Source organism: Dendrobates tinctorius, unplaced genomic scaffold, assembly GCF_039654945.1.
Source record: "Dendrobates tinctorius isolate UK_male_01 unplaced genomic scaffold, ASM3965494v1 ptg000191l, whole genome shotgun sequence".
Taxonomy (NCBI): Eukaryota; Metazoa; Chordata; class Amphibia; order Anura; family Dendrobatidae; genus Dendrobates; species Dendrobates tinctorius.
Window position 1 is genome coordinate 21,549,507 of NW_027361858.1, and position 19,085 is coordinate 21,568,591.

The window sequence follows — 19,085 nt, forward strand, 5'->3', positions numbered from 1 at the left end:
TTCCGTCATTGTATTCCTGGAGCTGGTAGAGAATGGTAGCATCAGCTGATGCTGCTGTTCTCCACGCAAGATGGACAGGGGACCCTCGTGGACTTCTGCGGATCGGGGTAAGTATATTGGTGTTTTTTTTATTTTGATATTTATTCCTCAAGGGGACAATGGCTTCAGGGATCAAAGTGACAAGTGACGGTGAGTATGTAATCTATGTTATATGTACTGTATGTCTATATGTATGTATTGTATGTAGTATATATGTATGTTGCATGCATGTAGTATATATGCAGTATATATGTAGTATGCATGTTGCATGCATGTGGTATATATGTAGTATGTATGTAGCATGTATGTAGTATGTATGTAGTATGTATGTTGCATGTATGTAGCATGCAGTGTGTATGTATGTAGCATGTATGTAGTATGTATGTTGCATGTATGTAGCATGTAGTGTGTATGTTGCATGTATGTAGCATGTAGTATATATGTAGTATGTATGTTACATGTAGTATATATAGTATATATGTAGTATGCATGTTGCATGCATGTAGTATATATGTTGTATGTATGTTGCATGCATGTAGTATATATGTATTATGTATGTAGTATGTATGTAGCATGTATGTAGTATGTATGTTGCATGTATGTAGCATGTAGTATATATGTAGTAAGTATGTTACATGTAGTATATATGTAGTATGCATGTTGCATGCATGTAGTATATATGTTGTATGTATGTTGCATGCATGTAGTATATATGTATTATGTATGTAGTATGTAGCATGTATGTAGTATGTAGCATGTATGTAGCATGTAGTATATATGTAGTATGTATGTTACATGTAGTATATATAATATATATGTAGTATGCATGTTGCATGCATGTAGTATATATGTTGTATGTATGTTGCATGCATGTAGTATATATGTATTATGTATTATGTATGTAGCATGTATGTAGCATGCATGTAGTATGTAGCATGTATGTAGTATGCATGTTGCATGTAGTATATATGTAGTATGTATGTTACATGTAGTATATATGTAGTATGCATGTTGTATGTATGTAGCATGTAATTTTTTTTTTTATTTTTTTTTTTTTACATTCAACACATTAGCCGGATGATGGGACTACTACTGTCCCATCATTGGCTAATGTGTCAATCACTGTCATGGTAGCAGGCATTGCCCGATGGGACTTGTAGTCCCATCGGACGATGCCTGCACAGACCCCCGGAGCCTGCACAGCCCCCCGGCAGGCCGGCACAGCCCCCCGGCAGGCCGGCACAGACCACCGGAGCCTGCACAGCTCCCCGGCAGGCCGGCACAGCTCCCCGGCAGGCCGGCACAGACCCCCGGAGCCTGCACAGACCACCGGCAGTCCGGCACAGCCCCCTGGCAGGCCGGGACAGACCACCGGAGCCTGCACAGACCACCGGCAGGCCGGCACAGCCCCCCCGGCAGGCCTGCACAGACCACCGGCAGGCCGGCACAGCCCCCCGGCAGGCCTGCACAGACCACCGGAGCCTGCACAGACCCCCCGGCAGGCCGGCACAGCCCCCCGAAAGGCCCGTACAGACCCCAGAGAGGCTGTACAAGGCAAAAATAGGGTTTTTCTTATTCCGATACCGGAAGTCCCATAGACTTGAATGGGACTTCCGGTATCGGAATCGGCGATACCCGATATTTTTTTTAGATCGGCCGATACCATCCGATACGATACTTTTAAGTATCGGACGGTATCGCTCAACACTACTGCTGAATAGATGGCAGGGGATTTCTTTCCCCCTTTGTGGGAGGACTGTCCAACAATATTGTTTACCTTTATGAGTAAAGGAAAAAGATACTGACAGGGTGCAGGGGTACAGAGAAAAATGCACCTGCTAAATCACTGACTGTAAAACATTTTGACATCACTGGGATCTGTAACAGTATTGTGTGTGGATCAGGGACGATTGAGGTCACACTCTCTGTAACATCATTAATATCCCTTAAGTCATGACTCATGAACCTTTCTGTAAGTGTCAGCAAACCCATGAGTCCTTTTTTTTTCCTAATGGGATACAAAGGAGTGTTGTAGGGGGAAGATCTTTGCACTAGAACCCCTGCCTTAACATACTCTCTAATATCTCTGCTCGGGGCCATTGATTTGGCTAGGCTCAAGGGGTATTGCTTTAAACAAGGAGGAGTGGTTCCTTTTTTCAATTTATTCATGACAGGGGGAATGGGCAGCCGACCCACATCAGTTTTTCCCCTTGCCCAAACAGTGTCTGGCACCTGTCCCATTTCCCCATCCTCAGGCATTTTGGTGTCAGGTGTTAGTTTCACCGCTTTTGTCATATACACCATTGCTGCAATCTTACACAAGTGTTTATCTGAGAGGGGACTTGTGACTGTAATACCCTCAGGAGAGTACTGTATGGTGGCCTGGATCGCACTCAGCACATCTGCTCCCAGTAAATACATAGGGGTATTGTCACTAACAATAAGTTTTGTAAGCACCTCTTGGCTATCTCGTAATTTCAGTCTTATTTGTTTAGTCATAAGGGCTTCTGTCACTTGCCCCTCTACCCCAACATATTCCACAATCTCATTAGTAATCATGTCTGGCATTATCAAGTTCTTGTGTACCACAGTCCCGGCTGCCCCAGTGTCAATCAAAAATTCTGCCTCTTTCCCTCCCGGCATTGTTATGGTGGTCATCAAGGCAGGACCAGGTCCGGAGTGGACAAGAACAGGGCACACATTTGTCACTGGGTTGCCAGTTTCCTAGTCTGTATGTGGATTAGGTGGAAGATTGGTCTGCTTACTCTCCTTTATAGGGTTTTTGCAATGGCTGGCGTAGTGCCCAATCTCACCACAATTCCAGCACCTCACTGTTTCTATGTCCCTAGGTCCCTTGCTACGTCTCCACTGTTTTCCTTGTGTTCCAGCATACATGACAGGTCGTCTTATTGTCCTTGTTTGCTCAACTTCTTTAGCTACCTTAAGGAGGTCTTTTGGATCTACATATCTCCATTCAGGTCAGGCTGTCTGTACTGCGTCTCGTAAGTCTTTGTTCATACCGTCAGTGAATGCATTCACCAGTATCTTAACATCGAGTGGGCTTATGGGACTGTACCCCATGTCTGCCCATTTCAGCTGTAACCGTCCAAAGTACATCTCTACACTCTCTCCTTTTTGCTGTGTCACATCAGTCAGGAGAACGGACTGCTCTGATTGTTTCACTATAGCCCATTGTTTTAGTGATTCACAGTATGTCTCCCCAGACCGTGCAGATTTATCATCCATGCCCAGAGTTTGATCCTTTGTCACATCTGTATGTGTCTTAATTATGTGTCCTAGTACGTCACCTGCCTTTAAACTCACCAAGCTCTCTAGGTCTGCCCAGGTACACTTATATGCCCGCTGTATTTCCTTTATTTGTCTATAAAATGGGAATGGTTGGTCTTCAGGGTCAGGCAACTGCTTCAACAAAGCTAGCTGGTCAGAGGGGCTCCATGGATAATACACCTGCATCTTTCTTATTCTAGTTGCCCTTCTAGGTCCTGATGTGGTTGGTCGTCTGATGTCTACTGTCAGGTTACTCCTCAAAGGTCAATGTCCCCACTACCCACTAACCACACTATTATGTCACTACATATGATCTTGTCTGGACAGGATTTAGCGCAATTCGCTTAGGTCAGTAGCACAGGTCACACAAGTAGCTATTCAGTCTGGGTTTGTCTGAATCTGATCACAGTGTTTACAAGTCCATCTGTTTTGTCTGGGTCTCTGGTTAAATTTTGTCAATCAAAACATTCATAATACACCTTCCACACTGCTGCACATTCTCAAACATCATTTATTCACTTGCTATTTTTTTCCCTTGTCTGTGCCTTTTTGTACATCCAAACATTCACACTCTGGTATTTTTGCCTTTTTCAATATTGGTCCCACTTGTTTTACTGCTTCCTTTCTTCTTTGTCTTTTTCAATTTGCATAGCTGTCTTGGATCCCATTGGGTCACCGACCGTATACAGAAAAAGTTGCCCATGGCTTCAACCTTTTTCTCCTGACAGCTCACCTTTATTCTGAAATGCCCTTCTAGTGTGCCTAACCTTATCTACGGGCGGCCACACGTAGCAAGTCAGAACAAGCCTGCCAAGGTGTAGCGGGAAGGCTCCTTGCCTCTCACCCGGTAGACCTACAGGATGTAACGAGAAGGCTCTCTGCCTCTCAGCCGTTAGATCAGCTGGCTAGAATAGGAATAGGTCTTTTTCCTTCCTGCCCAGCTCCATGGATTGTGGGAGGGCTGCTTCAACTTAGACAGCTCATCTTTCTTCTGAAATGCCCTTCTGTGTGTCTGGACCTCTGTCTTACAGCCCACACATAGCAAGTCAGAGTGAGCCTGCCAAAGTGTATCCAGAAGGCTCCTTGCCTTCGCCTCTCACCCACAACAAAAAAACCCGCTGACTAAAGTAAGAAGGCCCAGGTGTGATAGGCCTATAACCTACTTTATTAGCCATACAGTCGGCTACCTCCTTTGTTGATCCCCAGTCAGCTATGCATCAATCACTCAACTTGAAGCGGGTGAATCTTTTACCAATCTTTCAATCACACTGAAGATCAAACAATCTTCCACAAATTTCCTTAAAATAGGCACAGTTTCTTTCCTCCCCTTATTGTACAGCACTGTTGCTTTAAACAAACCACAGATCTCTCAGTGCGTACCTCACGACGGATAGAAATACAGAGAATTTCGAGCACAGATCCATAAATCCTCCCATTAGACACTAAGCAGAGATAAGAGCGAGAGGAGAAGGGAGAAGAGAAACACGCAGCTCTTTCATTCCTCCCTCCCATCAGAATGTAGCATCCTTCACAAAATAACAGAATGCAGTAGTTCTTTAGACTTAGTCAGAATCAATCTCTACAAGGAAAACTCAAAATCATGGGATTTCACTGTAAGAGCAGATAACTGTATAATGCGATTAACTGAGTCTTGCCCATTTTTCTGGCCAAATGCATTCAGGAAACTTTACAATGTAATGTCACATATAGCACGAGCTATATCATTACTCAATTCATTCAGTCTCAGATGTAGATTTGAAATATCTATAATGCATCTGTCCGGGATCTCCCACAAACCTAGAAAGGTAACAATTTCTTGACACAAAATTATGTGTGATGATTCATTCATACGTGCTCATTCAGGGATTTTTTCTTTCACTTTTCAGCGGTCATTTGATTTTACAAAGAGAACATAACAAAAATCTCTTATCTCAATTACTCATCTCTCATTTCATTCAGAGGTTCTCATAGACATACATACAAGGATTCACACAGCCTGCCTATCTTAGGCCTCTTTCACACTTCCGTTTTTTACAATCAGTCAAAATCCGCCAGGTTGTGAAAAAAACGGATCCTCAATTTTTTTTTGCGGATCCGTTTTTTTCCCCATTGACTTCCATTACTGGCGGATTTTGACAGATTGCCATCCGTTGCATCCGTTTTTGTGAGGATCCGCCATAATGTTGCTGTCCGTTAACATCCTCAATGTTTTCCAAATGGAGCTTGCAACTTTTTTTTGCCGGCGGATCCTCCAGACACTGATTTAACCCGCAATTCTGTCTGGTGCCGGACAAAAAAAACTCTCTCCCCCCAGCCCTATACAAAATACAGCCTCATATGATTTACTGCCAATTCAAAATCACACTGCACAGAGTCTATTATTATTATTATTATTATTATTATTTATTGTTATAGCGCCATTTATTCCATGGCGCTTTACATGTGAGGAGCGGTATACATAAAAACAAGTACAATAATCTTAAACAATACAAGTCATAACTGGTACAGGAGGAGAGAGGACCCTGCCCGCGAGGGCTCACAATCTTCAAGGGATGGGTGATAATACAGTAGGCGAGGGTAGAGCTGGTCGTGCAGCGGTTTGGTCGATCGGTGGTTACTGCAGGTTATAGGCTTGTCGGAAGAGGTGGGTCTTCAGGCTCTTTTTGAAGGTTTCGATGGTAGGTGAGAGTCTGATATGTTGTGGTAGAGAGTTCCAGAGTAGGGGTGATGCGCGAGAGAAATCTTGTATGCGATTGTGGGAAGAGGAGATAAGAGGGGAGTAAAGAAGGAGATCTTGTGAGGATCGGAGGTTGCGTGCAGGAAAGTACCGGGAGACGAGGTCACAGATGTATGGAGGAGACAGGTTGTGGATTGCTTTGTATGTCATGGTTAGGGTTTTGTAATGGAGTCTCTGGGCAATTGGGAGCCAGTGAAGGGATTGACAGAGGGGAGAAGCTGGGGAATAGCGGGGGGACAGGTGGATTAGTCGGGCAGCAGAGTTTAGAATAGATTGGAGGGGTGCGAGAGTGTTTGAGGGGAGGCCACAGAGTCTATCCCAGGCTTTGTGCTACACAGTACCCCAGTACACAACCAGTTAGTATATTACCAGACCAGATTAACAGATAATACAGATGACAATTATTATCTTATTACACTATTATTCAACTCTCATACAGATATACTCACCACTTACTGGTGATGTGGGTTCTTTTGAACCGTGTTGTACAGTCTTACTCAGAGATATGTAGGCATCCTTAGAGAGGCTGCAGACGCAGAATCAATGTTGGAATAAATGTTCTCACCTGCTGCAGCCTGGATTCTGCATATTCAACCTCCCAGGAAGCTCCCACATACGGATTCTGAATAGGCTGGTTTCCACGGCCCCCGTTGGGCATCAAAAACTGTTGTAGCTGCTTTTTGTTCTGACCAAGCATCAGCTATGCCAGATCACCAGTGAGTCCGGATTGTGAGGTTTTTCGCCCTTCTGATGACAAGCACTTGGAGACAAAGAGACTCATCACACACAAGCCGTGGTCAAATCACTTTATCTGACGTAATGAAATACAAGGCAATATTTTAAATATTTTATACCATTTACAACAAATGCAACTCTATGGAGCTCATGTAGCCCCCATTATCACTTTCAGGGTTATATCATGTTTACAATGTGTCCAGAACATGTTGTAACTGACTTTTGAGAACAAATATGATAACAAGTATAGTTTCCTTGAACACAGAGACTAGTAGTCTACATTAGAATAACTCTAGCAATAATAGGGCAGAAGGCATTAGAAGTCTTAAAGACAATTAAAGGGATTTAAAAGCAAACCATTAACTCTTCTATATCACCTCTTTTGTACTCGCTCTAGTTCCATTATATCTTTCCTGAGCACCGGTGCCAAAACTGTACACAGTACTCCATGTGCAGTCTAACCAGGGATTTGTACAGAGGCAGTATAATTCTCTCATTATGTGTATCCAGACCTCTTTTAATGCACCCCATGATCCTGTTTGCTTTGGCAGCCGCTGCCTGGCACTGGCTGCTCCAGGTAAGTTTATCATTAACTAGGATCCCCAAGTCCTTCTCCATGTCAGATTTACCCAGTGGTTTACCGTTCAGTGTGTAATGGTGATATTGATTCCTTCTTCCCATGTATATAACCTTACATTTATCATTGTTAAACCGCATCTGCCACCTTTCGGCCCAAGTTCCCAACTTATCCAGATTCATCTGTAGCAGAATACTATCTTCTCTTGTATTGACTGCTTTGCATAGTTTTGTATCATCTGCAAATATTGATATTTTACTGTGTAAACCTTCTACCAGATCGTTAATAAATATGTTGAAGAGAACAGGTCCCAACACCGACCCCTTCGGTACCCCACTGGTCACAGCGACCCAGTTAGAGAATATACCATTTATAACCACCCTGTGCTTTCTATCATTAAGCCAGTTACTTACCCATTTACACACATTTTCCCCCAGACCCAGTATTCTCATTTTGTGTACCTGTTTTGTAAAATCTGCATGAGCCACTATAATATTCAGCTCTAACTAGTTATCCACTAATAATTTGCAGTGCTCACAGTCTTGCGGGGGTGGCGTACAAACTCGTGATGTCCTCTGCAAGCAAAGACTTTCTGATGGCAGCATCTTAGAGCTACCAGAAACATTTTGTTCACCACCAAAGCCAACATCTGAACAAATGTGTGAGAATGAAGATTGCCCACCAGAGTGGTTTTTAACTGATTGGTCTCAGGTATATTGTAACCTTTTTTTTTTCCAAACTATACTTTCATAAAAATGTCTTGTGATTTTCTAGTACATTGTTAACAAATATGCATGTGCATGTCTAAAATTCAGTAGAATGGGTTTACGACAAATAGTCCCTGATTCAACAACAGTGAGCAATGCCAGTCTTGATAAGGAGGTGTGCTGGAGTCAGAAGTTCCTGATTCATTAAGAGGTGCGACCGAGATGTTGTGCGCCTTGCCACATGTCTTACTGAAGTAAGATTTTCTAAATTGTCATTAAGTGAATGAGCTGTTTTTGCTTTATCACAAAACTTACTCCAATCAGGAGTAAAGTATTCCGAAGGTCATCATAAATTAGATGAGCCGTGGTGTCATGCCGTCATCCTGCTACCCAGCTCCACCCATTTTGGCCTAGTTGGTCAAAACTGGCATGAAACCGCCAAAAGTCTACACATTTTTGAGCAATTCCAAGTTGCGCCAAAAGCAACTTTTCAGAGCAATTTATGACAGAATTCTTGCATAGTCACTTTAATGAATGGGGGACTAGCTTTTCATCAGGTGTAGACATGGCCCAATCTTGTGAAGATTAGGACATTATATAGGAATATGGGCGATTCAATGTGTAAATTAAATAAATAGTAGAGGATTGTCAGTAAAGCATATCTTGAGTGAATTAAAGGGATTTTTCACCTAAGACATATATCACCGATGCACAGGATAGGCCATAATTGTATGATTGCTGAGGGTTTTACTGCTGCGACCTTCATCGGTCACAGGAACGGGGGTTATGAAGACCACTCCACTATTCACTGGTTATGGGACTGATGGAAATAGTGCTGTACTATGTCCGTTACTGGTATGTAACTGGTATTCTGGAAAGCATGTGCTGGCCTTGTGCATATAAAGCCATCACTAAGAACAAAAATATGGATGATCGTATGATATAGCGTAATGCTTTTTTTTTTAACAAAAAACCACAGTAAAAATTCTTTTTTATGCATTTTTGATTCATTTTTGTGCTGCAAAGCCTTTTTGATCTAAATAGGGAAAGGGTGCAGTAAAGATGCTAAAAGAATTGACATGCCAAAAAACTCAAGGAAATGAAACACATAATTTTTCTGCTTTCTGTTTTTCATCCCTAAAAAGTGTGGCAGAAAAAAACCAGATCAAAAAGGCTTCGTGTGAACAAACCCTTATTGTGATTGCACAAGAAGTTCAACTTTTTTTTTTAAGATGTTTATTAGCTATGTCAGATAACTAATATATTTACGGTATTTCAATATAGGGATTTAAAATCTAAAAGTAATTAAATCCTCAAAGGCTGAGTTCACACGTTGCAGCTTTGTTGGATTTTTGTTGCTGTGATTTTCTTTGTGGAAAAAAAAAATTGTAAACACATCCAAAATCATAACATAGTTGCAAAGTGTAACTTGAAAAGGTGATAATCTGGAATCTCTTATTCCTTTCTAGTGCTCAGTGTCTTGTGGAGATGGAACACAGATCCAAGGCGCGGCTTGCAGGAAGAAAGTGAAGACTGGGGAATATGTTGTGGTGAATTCATCTATATGTGCTGGATCAGTTCTTCATCAGATGACCCGCCCTTGCATACTTGCACCATGCACTAGTAATATCTATAGTTTTAGAATGACAATTTACCAAGATATTTTGTATCACATTGTCTATAACAATATTTCTTAACATTATAATTATAAAAGTTTTCAGATTTTTACTTAAAATGGGATTCCAAGGAAATCCCTGTACTATGCTGGCAATAGAGCAATAAAGCTTTGAGCTGCGGTGGGGATGCAATTTGCTCACCCTATTTCCAGCACAGTACATAGGTGTTTTCTAAGATTCACTTGAAGGAAATCTGTCACCAGGTTATTGCTACCTAATCTGAGAACAGCATAATCTACAGACAGTGACCCTGATTCCAGCAATGTGTCACTTACTAGGCTGCTTGCTATAGTTTTTGTAAAATCACTGTTTTGCCAGCAGGATTAGCAAATCTGCTGCTAGGTAGTCTAACCCCGCCCCCTCCACTGATTGGCAGTTTTTCTTCCTATTTACAGGGTACACATAAAGCTGCCAATCAGTGGTGTGGGCGGGGTTATACAGAGCTCAGCAATCAGAGATCTGGTAGATCTATACCAGATAAAATAGTTTTTAATCAAAACTGCAGCACCTAATAAAATAAGTGATACATTGCTGCAATCAGGATCTCTGCTTCCTACACCATTCTGCTCTAAGGTGGATTAGAAAAATTTGTTGACAGATTCCCTTTAAGTATTAGAATGCCACATTTTTATATAATAGATAGATAGATAGATAGATATTAGATAGTGGCCAGAGTTCTACTATGCATAAAAAAATTAGTGAAGAGGCTTTTTCAATAAATCAATTCTGTGGACCATTTATTCCCAGAATTGTAGGGGTCTTGGTCTCAAAGGTCAATACAATCGCTTTATAAAATGGTAATAACCCTTTAGATTGTCCACCTTTATAAAGTAGTATTGTGTTTGTTTTTATTTCTTTGTATATTTTACATTTTAGCTGAAAATAAACATTTTTTCTTCTTTTTTCAGTTAGTGGCTTGTAGGTTTAGTATTGGATATGGCATTATCTGCAGGATGCACAAGCTATGAGATTTTGAATTATAGGGTGGGAGGAAAGTGGGAAAAGTAATTGAAGGAAGAATCATAGTTTAGGAGAAACACATGAACTAAATTAAATCTATTGAGGACTATATTTTGAAATGTAACTAATCTGAAGATTAATTTGAGTGCATGCAGTTTTTAACAATTACTCTAAGTTTTACAATTGATAATTATTATATTTTATTGTTTTGTTAGCTTTCTATTCAATTTCCGTGCCTTAAATATTACTATGTTTTGTTTTTAAGGACTAAGACTTGGTCAGAAAACGAACCCCCAAATTACAGGTCTGAGAAAAATATATATCCAAACAAGAAAGCAGAAGAAGTTACAGTTTGTTGTTGGTGGATATGCGTACCTCCTTCCAAAGACTTCGCTAGTGCTTAAATGTCCCGTGCGTCGATTCCGTAAGCACCAGATTATATGGGAGAAGGATGGCAAGCACTTGATAAGTTCAGAGCACATTACCGTTGCACCACATGGATATATTAAATTTCATCACCTCAGATCTTCAGACACAGGCGTGTACACTTGTATGGCTGGGCCAAGCCAAGAACATTTTGTTATTAAGCTCGTTGGAGAGAACAATAAAATAATTTCTCAGGCTTCTAGAATAAGAGATGATGAAAATATTAAGAAAATCAAAAAGAATGAAGCCTATAATCGTCCAGAAAAACATCAAACTGCAAATCTATTTAATAGAAGCAAGACAGAAAAACAAATTCAAGTCTCTGATGCAAGTAGTCATTATGATAATCTAATCTCAAGGCTACTAGCCTTAAAACCTTGGTCGGAATATTATGTTGATCCTGCTGATCCTCAAGAGTCATTTGAAAGGAACATCTCGTCAGAGGAGGACCATCTTGTGGAGCAATCTTTACCAAACACTGTGGTCATTGACATCAAGCGTGTAGATGATATTATTCGCTCTTTGTCTCAACAACCTGTCGAACTCCATGACAACAACAGCAAATACCTGTTATCTCAATTAGCCCATGAGTTAGCAAGGAGCTATCTAGAAAACCATGAAGCACCTGTTTTCAAAGCAGAACATAAACAGCTTAGCCCTGGAAGATCGGAACATTCATTTTACAAACCTGTTTCTGGTTTCTCCAGTTCTTGGAGATCATCATCAATGGAGTCAGAAGCATTAGAACCTCATGAAATAATTCCAGATCATTCTTTAAGGAAACCAATAATTCGTAGAAAAATCTCAGCTGCTCAACATTTTTCTGCTTCGGAAGTTGTGACCCATATTGGACAGACGGTGGCATTGGCTAGTGGAACACTCAGCGTGCTTTTACATTGTGAAGCTGGTGGAAACCCCACACCAGTTATCAGCTGGGCTAAGAATGGAGAAGAAGTAAAATATAGTAACAGGTAAGAAACCTGTAGATAAATTGCTTAGAATGGTGATTTACAGTATAGTTTTTCAACGTAAGGATATTCACGTGCATCTAACACTAATTTATGCTTTTTAAAGGCTGTATAGATGAAAATTGGGGTTCCTGTACTGCGCTACTCATGAGGTATAAAACTCTTAGATGTATAGATGAACATAGAAGCTTTATTGGTGATTAGTCAACAATTTTTTAGGGTCGCACTGACCTGTTTGTCAGGACCCTGATATGCATCGACTAATTATTACCAATAAAGCTTCCGTTTTTAGAAATTGTGGCACAGGAATCTCTATTTTTATCTATATATTCTGCACAGGATATATGAATGGAACAAGGTTATGGCACGAGGAACACCAGATCAGCTGTGGCAAAGAATGCTTAGTACCACATGTGTAACCCTCAGGGGTTAAATGTCAGTAGCTTGGAGGATTCCCATTCAAAATAAAACATAGCCTTTAATAATCCATTAAAATCTAAGACATCACATAAACAACACATAAACAAACATAATAGTGCTCGTGCGTATCAGTGCTCATTTAAAAAATGGTTCGGTCTCACCATTAATCATGGACATAAGCGCCCCGGCGTATTTTTCAGAGGTCCCCTGCCGGGTATTTTTGTCCATATAGCAGCACAAGACAGTGTATGAAAAAGGAGGTTAATAGGGTTACAGGTATGCAGTTTTCCCTATCCTCCCTGTCGTGCCCAGGTATTACTCCTGCCCTTTCAAGGACAGGCCCCAAATGGACCCTATAGTGTCACCCCCAGTCCTCAGAAGGGGTATTAGCTCCCTTCGCGTTTCCTCTCCAATAACGGGGATTCATCAGCGGAGTTTAATATTATAATTATAAGTTTATAATTAGATATAAGGGGGTTTGAATATATTTGTCCATAAAGAAGGGGACTTACTTTTTGGCAGTGATATGGACAGTCACTCTGCTGGTTGAGGCACCCAGCCATTGCGGGGCCCCTCCTTTATGGACAAATATATTCAAACCCCCTTATATCTAATTATATAACTCCCCTGATGAATCCCCATTATTGGAGAGGAAACGCGTAGGGTTGGCACTGGGGGTGACACTATAGGGTCCATTTGGGGCCTGTCCTTGAAAGGGCAGGAGTAATACCTAGGCACGACAGGGAGGATAGGGAAAACTGCATACCTGTAACCCTATTAACCTCCTTTTTCATACACTGACTTGTGCTGCTTTATGGACCCGAATACCCGGCAGGGGACCTCTGAAAAATATGCCGGGGCACTTATGTTCAGGATTAATGGTGAGACCGAACCATTTTTTAAATGAGTACTGATACACACGAGCACCATTATGCTTGTTTATGTGTTGTTTGTGTGATGTCTTAGATTTTAATGGATTATTAAAGGCTATGTTTTATTTTGAATGGGAATCCTCCAAGCTATTGACACGAGGAACACCAGCAACAGCTCCAGGCTGTTACTTTCACCACTGGTGGACACAGACAGAAAAGGACCCCTGTGCAACAACACTATATGGGCCCTTTGAAGTCCAATAGCTCATCATAATACGCAATGCCACCTACTTTGGAGTTGGAAATGGGCAAATTTCACGCTCATCTATGTGTTGTGTCCCATACATGACTTCACAAGGTGAATGGCCAAACATCGGGGTTCCACAGGGAGGAACAACCTTGATTCAAATGGTGTTGTCCTATGAATAGCTATTTTTCCGCCCAAATATATAGGTAATGCTTTTGAAAGGAATACAATAAATGCAGATATTATAGGTTGTACCTAAGAAGCAGAATTTAATGAGAGGCTTTAGAAACTGTGCTCTATGAAACCAGTTACATGTTTCGGCTAACTTTTATGTTAGATTAATGTTACACATGCTTTAGGTATCATGAAAGAGGGCTAGATTATAGGCAGAGATTGCATTTCTGCCTCCCACTCTCCCATTACTTTTTCTGTTTCATAAAGTAATTACTTGTTGAATTTTTCTAAGAAGAAAAAAGCCAAACTATTTGAAAGTATTCCAAATACAGTTGAAATATATGTATAAAACTATATACAAATGTAACATTATCAAACAGTGCAAAGTTAGGAAAATGTAAAATAATATTAGACCAATGTAGTGTTTCATCCGTTGTCAATCACCGATGTCATACAGCGTTAAGAGGTAAAACAAAATGCGTCATATGACAGATTCAGAGAATGTGTTTCATTTAACAGCAATTCTAGAAATCCTCGCATTTTGCTTTATTAAACATGATTTTCTTCTCTTATCACAGGATCCTCCTGAAGTCAGATGATTCCCTGGAGATATTAGAACCAGTTGAAGCTGATGTTGGCTTCTACACCTGCAACGCCACCAACTCTCTCGGCTCTGCATCAGTGTCAATTGCCATTACACTTGCAGGTAGGTGCTTAATGCATGTGCTCTTCCTAAAGACTTAAAAATAGCTTTCCACTGACCCTTGTAGAAGTAGGTTAACTTGATTGTGATATATGCCTTTTTTTCAGCACTTAGTTAGGTTTTGTGTGCCGTACTGAAGGGAAAGGAAAGCTTTTGGACCGATTAACTTGAAAAGACATTCTCATTAGATACAAGAAACTGATAAAATATTGAAAGAGACGTTTATCTTATGCACATAATTCAATCAACCTAATCAAATAGAGTGTAGAGAAATAATAATATGAACCAGATGATCAGTTCAAATAAAAAGAAGAAAATATTATTGATAGCATTATTATAGTCTAGTAAAAGAATGACCGTTTGACATCAGTGGGAGGCACATATGTTATTATAAGAGAAATACAGAGGAATCTTTTAGGAAATAGTGCAGTGACCTGCTTCTGGCTCTCACCAGTAAATTAGAATTTTTCCATTAATATTCATTCTTTCTGACACAGGAGAAAGTCTTATAGAGTCATATCTACTGAGAGACACTTTATATCTCTTTTCTAATACAAGTATGGTATATGCAAGTTAAAGGGTATCTGTCACACCATTTTTTGAGTATCAGCTGCCGGCACCGCCATCAGGGGCTTATCTACAACATTCTGTAATGCTGTAGTTAAGCCCCTGATGGAACTTGAAAGATAAGAAAAATTAGTTATATACTCACTAGGGGGAGGTCTGGTCTTGGTCCGATGGGTGTTGCAGTCCGGCGCCTCCCATCTTCTAACGGTGATGTCCTCTTCTTTGCTGCCTGTCGTGGCTCCTGTGCAGGCGCACTGCTCTGCCCTGTTGAGCGCAGAGCAGAATACTGCAGTGCGCAGGCGCTGAACCTCTCCCAACGCCTGCGCACTGCTGGACTCTGCTCTGCCCTCAACAGGGAAGCCTGCACAGGAGCTACGACAGGCAGCAAAGAAGAGGACGTCACCGTTAAAAGATGGGAGGCGCCGGACTGGACCGCGACACCCATCGGACCAAAATCGGACCCGGACCGCCCCCGGGTGACTATAATCTAACTCATTTTTCTTATCTTTCGGGTTACATCGGGGGCTTATCTACAGCATTACAGAATGCTGTAGATAAGCCCATGATGGGAGTGCCGGCAGCTGATACTCGAAAAATGGGGTGACAGATACCCTTTATTCCGCCTAGGCCTACGCAGAGGACTGTAAGGGATGAATGTGGCATGCTTCCACCTGTAGGAAGAAAATAATGGCAATAAGGATTTATCAGTAATTGCATATGGACAGGTATTTTTGCTATGTAACTTGTCGTAGTAGGTCATACCTCTTTTGCATAGCATAGAAATTTGTGTTACCTCAAATCTAACACAACTTTCTAATCAAGACTCTATTCTAGTTAATCATACGGAGTATTGGATTGTATCCTGTTTCCAGCAAGAGAATTTAATGTTCAGGGTCAAAGCGGTAGGATTCTATAGAGCCGTTGTCTTATAAGGGGCAGAGAGAGGGAACTTGTTAAAACTGTTGTGTCCAGCAAACAATTTTGAAAGTGTTTTTGTTGCTTGTCCAGAAGCGCACTGCTCCTCTGCCTCCTGACCTCCTGCTTACTGGAGGCTGTGTGCTTCTGAAGATTGACAGTTCAGACCAATAGCATAGTCATGATTTGGTCCAAACTGACTGCTCTACCAAGCTATCAGAACAGGAAACTTTGCCACTGCAGCATTGGAGAAGATTTGGAAGACTGAGAACTGAAAATGGTGGGATCCAGCTATCTAACAAGCTTCAAAGTGGCGGAAGCAGGCTCTAAATTAACACACTCTCTTCTCCTAGGTAACTGGCCACTCTGAGTCCATAGGGTGGGCAGTAACCATGGCATCAAGCGGTACACTATCAAACACCTTATAAATTACTAGTTTCAGAATAACAGCAAGAACTTATGTATATGCAGAAAGGATGTGAAGCAGAGACACAGAATAGTCTTTTTCAATTGCCCTATTCTGACAATATACAACATGTCAATCTAAGGGAGCTGGGCAGGATTAGACCCAAGATCACCAGACACTTTTGTGCCACACAGGGGTATATTGCTCTCTAGTATCTATATCATAATTACATCAGCTTACATGGCATAAGACTGCTGATAGGGTTCTTTTAAGCCATCACATCCTGTAAATCAGTGTTGATCTGGAATGCCAGACTATGTCAGCATCATCTTCTCTTATGTAGCTATCACATTTCAGAGAAGATTTTGACTGTATTTCCCTTTAACCTATGGTAACAGTTGACTGGTAATCTGAACTCTTTGCTTTTTTCTTACTACTAATCAGGGGTGTAACTATAGTGGGTGCAGGAGTTACCATGCAGGCCCTGGAGCCAAGCGGAATCCAAAAAGACCAATGCTAAAAAAAATCCATAAGGGTGAGTACAGACGTACTTTTTGGCCCTGCGGATTTTTCCGCGCAGAATGGAAGAAATCTGCAGGTCAAATGACCTGCATTTTTCCTGTGGATTTCTTCCATTTTTCATGCAGTTTTTGTGCGGTTTTCCATCGCGGTTTTCCCCCTGCGGATTTGGTGACAGGGGAGATGGAAAACCGCACAAAAGAAGTAACATGCTGCGGATTTTGTACCGCAGGAAAACCGCGCGGAAAAATCCGCAGCGTCTGCACAGCGTTTTTTTTTTTAGATTGATTTTAAGGCTGCTGTACATCACAGTGCAGAAATGCAACGTTTCTGCGCGGTAAAATCCGCTGCGGATCCGCTACAAATCTGCATCGTGTGCACACAGCCTAAGAGTTTAGGGCCCGGTTTCAGATTTTTATTTGGGGTCCACGAGCAACAAGTTACTACTGCTAAACAAAGACCAATACTAAAATGACCTGTGATAATTTGGGACCCTGTTTGAGATGTTTATTTGGGGTCCATGAGCATGAATTTGCTACTGCCAAGTCACTCAGAAACCCAAATATGACACAGAAACCAAAAAGGAGAAGTATGTACAGTATATACCGGAATCATTTCTCATCTGGTGCTACTCGATTAGACTTTCTGTTGGCCATTGTATGCAAAATACAGTGACAGTTAGGTTAATGTATATCTCCATTTTTGGAAGGATCTTTGAAATAATTATTTTTGGACATTACTTACTGCTTGCAGTTTACTTAAAATTTACGCAGACAGAAGGTGACCTTGTGTACTCACCTTTCCTTCTTATGAGATGTGTTTAGTGACTGGTGTATATATTATAGGATCTTATTTGGTTACCTAAAGGACCACATACGTTTGTTTTCTTTATGCGGCAATGAAATGTTTAAAGTCATTACTTTGCGATCCTCCAGTAAAACTGTTGCTACCTGCTCGTATATGGCTGGTTTGTTAACATGCTTGTTAACGGATAATGTTTCCCGTTACTTTCTGACTGACAAGCTTTTGCCCATTAGTTAAATGTCAACAGACAGAGTTTGTGGTGTTGTGTATTTTAGGACCACAGCGATTTTTCCAATTAAAGAAGCGTATAGTTACATTTTCCTAAGTCTGAGGTGACTAACACACGCTTGATTGCTAAACATTATAGTCTTTTCCCGCAGTGAAAACATAAACACTTAACCCATATCCATTATGATGCTTAAGCTCAGTCTTGCCCTTGGATGCAAAAATCAAAACATCTGTTAAAAATATTTTTTATTTTCAGAAGTATTTATTTGTAGAAAATGTGTTGGATTTGGCTAGGAGTTTGCTTTTCTTTTTATGGATGATAGGTACTTCTATTTTACACATGTCAAAATCAAAGTTCATAGCTCCAAGGAGGTAGTAGGAGCATGCCGGCGTATTGTAGAAGGGAATAAAAACCATGTGTCAATCAAGGAATAATACTGTTCTACCAACAGAAGAGAAGAGTGTACAACTGCACTACATATTGTCCCATATGTGATCAATAATGCCATCAAGCAGTGTGTCAAGTTCACTGAATATTAAATAATTGAATGGTACAAATCTTCAGTCCTGGATAGGCTCAGATTTCCATAGGTTTGTGGAAAAAGAGTCATATCATTATAGATCTGTTTTTCATATTTTGCTTTAAATAGTTTTTAGTAGCTATTTAATATTAGGGTTATTAAGAATCCTGTGCAAAAAAGAACTCTCAAGTTACTGGTATGTATTAGACATTAATAATGTATGTCACAAGTTATTGAATGTCTGACCTTACTTCACTGACCTTTGAAGGTTTGCAAGTATTTGAGCTTTGCTTGCTCTCCTGCGGTCTCTTCCATCCATTCTCCATTCTTGATTATCCCAGATGGTTTATAGCATGCTTTGTATGGGCAGCCTGCCGCAGAACAGCAGGTTTCCTCTTGGCGCCTGCTCTTTGCACCTCTGCTGTATCAGGTTGTCCATGATGTATTGTTTTCTATCTCCAGGGAAACCATTAATAAAGACCTCCAGGACTGTGCTTATCAATATGGATGCACCCTCAATAGCTGTCGACATTGGTAGTGCAGTAAAGACCATTCATGCAACGAATGTTACCATCCATTGTCAAGTAGCAGGTAAG

The 19,085-nt window shown here is 40.9% G+C and overlaps 1 protein-coding gene across 2 annotated transcripts in view; it reads left to right on the plus strand.

Moving 5' to 3' along the window:
- Positions 1-19,085, plus strand: part of ADAMTSL1 (ADAMTS like 1) — a 487,614-nt gene that overhangs the window by 385,729 nt on the left and 82,800 nt on the right. For both annotated transcript variants that reach the window (XM_073552482.1, XM_073552481.1), the window contains exons 17-21: positions 7,908-8,087; positions 9,553-9,706; positions 10,985-12,116; positions 14,405-14,532; positions 18,952-19,080. In XM_073552482.1, the coding sequence (XP_073408583.1) occupies positions 7,908-8,087; positions 9,553-9,706; positions 10,985-12,116; positions 14,405-14,532; positions 18,952-19,080 (1,723 nt within the window). The remainder of the gene's footprint in view (positions 1-7,907; positions 8,088-9,552; positions 9,707-10,984; positions 12,117-14,404; positions 14,533-18,951; positions 19,081-19,085) is intronic.